At 64.6% G+C, this 2,525-nt stretch overlaps 1 protein-coding gene across 1 annotated transcript; it reads left to right on the forward strand.

Annotated features, from left to right (window-relative positions):
- Positions 1-168: 168 nt before the first annotated feature.
- Positions 169-1,683, forward strand: LOC121274373 (talin rod domain-containing protein 1-like). Its single transcript, XM_041181655.1, has one exon. The coding sequence runs from the start codon at positions 297-299 to the stop codon at positions 1,335-1,337; it is 1,041 nt and encodes a 346-aa protein (XP_041037589.1). The 5' UTR covers positions 169-296; the 3' UTR covers positions 1,338-1,683.
- Positions 1,684-2,525: the final 842 nt, after the last annotated feature.

Genomic DNA, 2,525 nt, shown 5'->3' on the forward strand with positions numbered 1-2,525 from the left:
GCTGGAATCGGCGAAACGCTCACCCCCCCCGGCCTCGGTACCGCCCTCGAAAGACGAGCGCCCGGCACAACCAGGACCCCCGGAGGTGGGGCGGGGGGGTGGGGGAACAAGGAAAGTCTGAGAGGAGTTGGCCTTTGGAGAATCGAGTGACCGGCGCGGCCCCGCTTCCTCTCGCGAGCCCGAGTTCCGAGTTCCGAGGTGCTGGACTGGTGAGTGCAGAACTACCGCCTGCCTCCCCGCGAGCCGAGCGTTGCGCAAGCCCTCGGACCAGGACGGCGCCAGCCGGAGTTTGACGCATGGATTGCAGTCACTGGGAAGGGGCCCTGGACGCTCCCGGCTCCGACAGCGAGAGCCGCCTCGTCTACGTTTCTGACTCCTGCAAGAGGAAGATCCAGCACGTGGTGGACTTGCTGCTCTCCGGCGATGCCCGCCCGGTGGATGCCAAGAGCTTGAGCGCCTGCGGCGAGTCCTTCGAGAAATGCAGGGACACCATCATCGCCCGGACAAAGGGGCTTGCCATCTTGGTCCACGGGCTGCAGTACCTGGTGCCCGTGAGCAAGGACGAGGACGTGGGTCAGGGCTTGGCTGAGCTTTGCAACCTGGTGGTGGCCCTGGTGGAGTGCTCCTCCCACGCCGGCTACCTGGCAGCGCTGGAGACGCCGGGGGCCAAGCCGGCGCGGCCCGGTCCGGTCGAGCGCTACCAGGTGTCCGTGCTAGAGCAGGAGGTGGAGCAGCACTGCAGCGCCCTGAGGGACCTGCCCCTCAGCCAGCTCTCGCCCCCCTTGCTCTCCGACCTGTCCCAGGGGGTGAGCCGGGCCCTGAGGGCGCTGGCCGAGTGCTGCGGGGCGGCCGCCGAGTCCGGGAGGGACGCCTTCGCCTGCGACCAGCTCAAGCTGGGCCTGAGGGGCGCCGCCTGCTGTGCCAGCGCCCTGCTGGCCTGCGTCAAGGAGCTGCGGGCGGCGCCCAGCGAGGCGGCCCGGACCCGCTGCGTGGTCTTCAGCGGGCCCCTGATCCAGTCGGTCAGGGCCCTGGTGGGACTGGCCACGGAGCCCCAGTTCCTGGGCCGGCCGGCCCACCTACCCACCGACGCCCGGCTGGTCCACGCCAGCATCCTGGAAGGGGCCCGGCGCGTGGCATCCTCCTGCCTCCTCTTCACCCAGTGGGTCCGCGACCTGGCCCTGCTGGCCGGCAGCGGCGCCAAGGTGCCGGCCTTCAGGGAGCAGCTGAAGAGCTTGGCCGGCGCCGTCTCCGACTCCTGCAACCTCCTCTCCCAGGCCCTGCGCCACAACGACACCCTCAACATCTTCAACCCCTGGACCGCCGAGCCACCAAGCTGACCCCCTTCACACCTCGGTGCCTGCATTCCGAAGGAGCTCTGCCACCATCGGCGTTTTATCGTTCGGAAGGTGCAGGGAACCCGGCAGCCGGCTTGCGCACAGCAAGCTCCCACAAACAGCGACGTGACTGTGACCCAGATCATCCGGTTGTATTTTTTTGTCGACTGAGTGATGCCGGACGGAGGGATGAATATTGTTCACGGGACACCGGGGTGAACTCCAACCCCTCCCCTTCCTTCAATGGCGGCTGTGGGATCTTTTACAGAGAGTAGACGGGGGCCTTGGTTTAATGTCTTGCCTGAAAGGTGGCACCTCTGACAGTGCGGCACTCCCTCAGTATTGACCCTCCGACAGTGCGGCGCTCCCTCAGTACTGACCCTCCAACAGCGCGGTGCTCCCTCAGTACTGACCCTTCGACAGTGCGGCGCTCCCTCAGTACTGACCCTCCAACAGCGCGGTGCTCCCTCAGTACTGACCCTTCGACAGTGCGGCGCTCCCTCAGTACTGACCCTCCGACAGCACGGTGCTCCCTCAGTACTGACCCTTCGACAGTGCGGCGCTCCCTCAGTACTGACCCTCCGACATTGCGGCGCTCCCTCAGTACTGACCCACTGACAGTGCGGCACTCCCTCAGTACTGACCCTCCAACAGTGCGGCGCTCCCTCAGTACTGACCCTCTGACATTGCGGCGCTCCCTCAGTACTGACCCACTGACAGTGCGGCACTCCCTCAGTACTGACCCTCCGACAGTGCGGCGCTCCCTCAGTACTGACCCTCCGACAGTGCAGTGCTCCCTCAGTACTGACCCTCCAACAGTGCAGCACTCCTTCAGTATGGACTCGTGACAGTGTGGCACTACCTCAGTACTGACCCTCCGACAGTGCGGCACTCCCTCAGTACTGACACTGGGAGTGTCAGCCTGGATTATGGGGCTCGAGTCTCTGGAGTGGGGACTCGAACCCCCGACCTTCTGCCTGTGAGGCGAGAGAGAGAGAGACCCACTGAGCCATGACGAGCAGCTACCTATGTGCCCTGACCTTTTGCATATTTTCACACAATGCCGTTTCCCTCAGCACTTCGGGAAGTTTTACCCCGTCATAGGCGCTACGTAAATGCAGGCTCGTGTTGCTGTAACGTTACATTGAGGGGGACTGTCGCTATTCGAGATGCGACATTAAACCAAGGCTA

This window comes from Carcharodon carcharias, assembly GCF_017639515.1.
Source record: "Carcharodon carcharias isolate sCarCar2 chromosome 36 unlocalized genomic scaffold, sCarCar2.pri SUPER_36_unloc_1, whole genome shotgun sequence".
Lineage (NCBI taxonomy): Eukaryota > Metazoa > Chordata > Chondrichthyes > Lamniformes > Lamnidae > Carcharodon > Carcharodon carcharias.

Coding starts and splice junctions, on each gene's coding strand:
- LOC121274373 (XM_041181655.1), top strand. CDS start 297: ATGGATTGCAGTCACTGGGAAGGGGCCCTGGACGCTCCCGGCTCCGAC.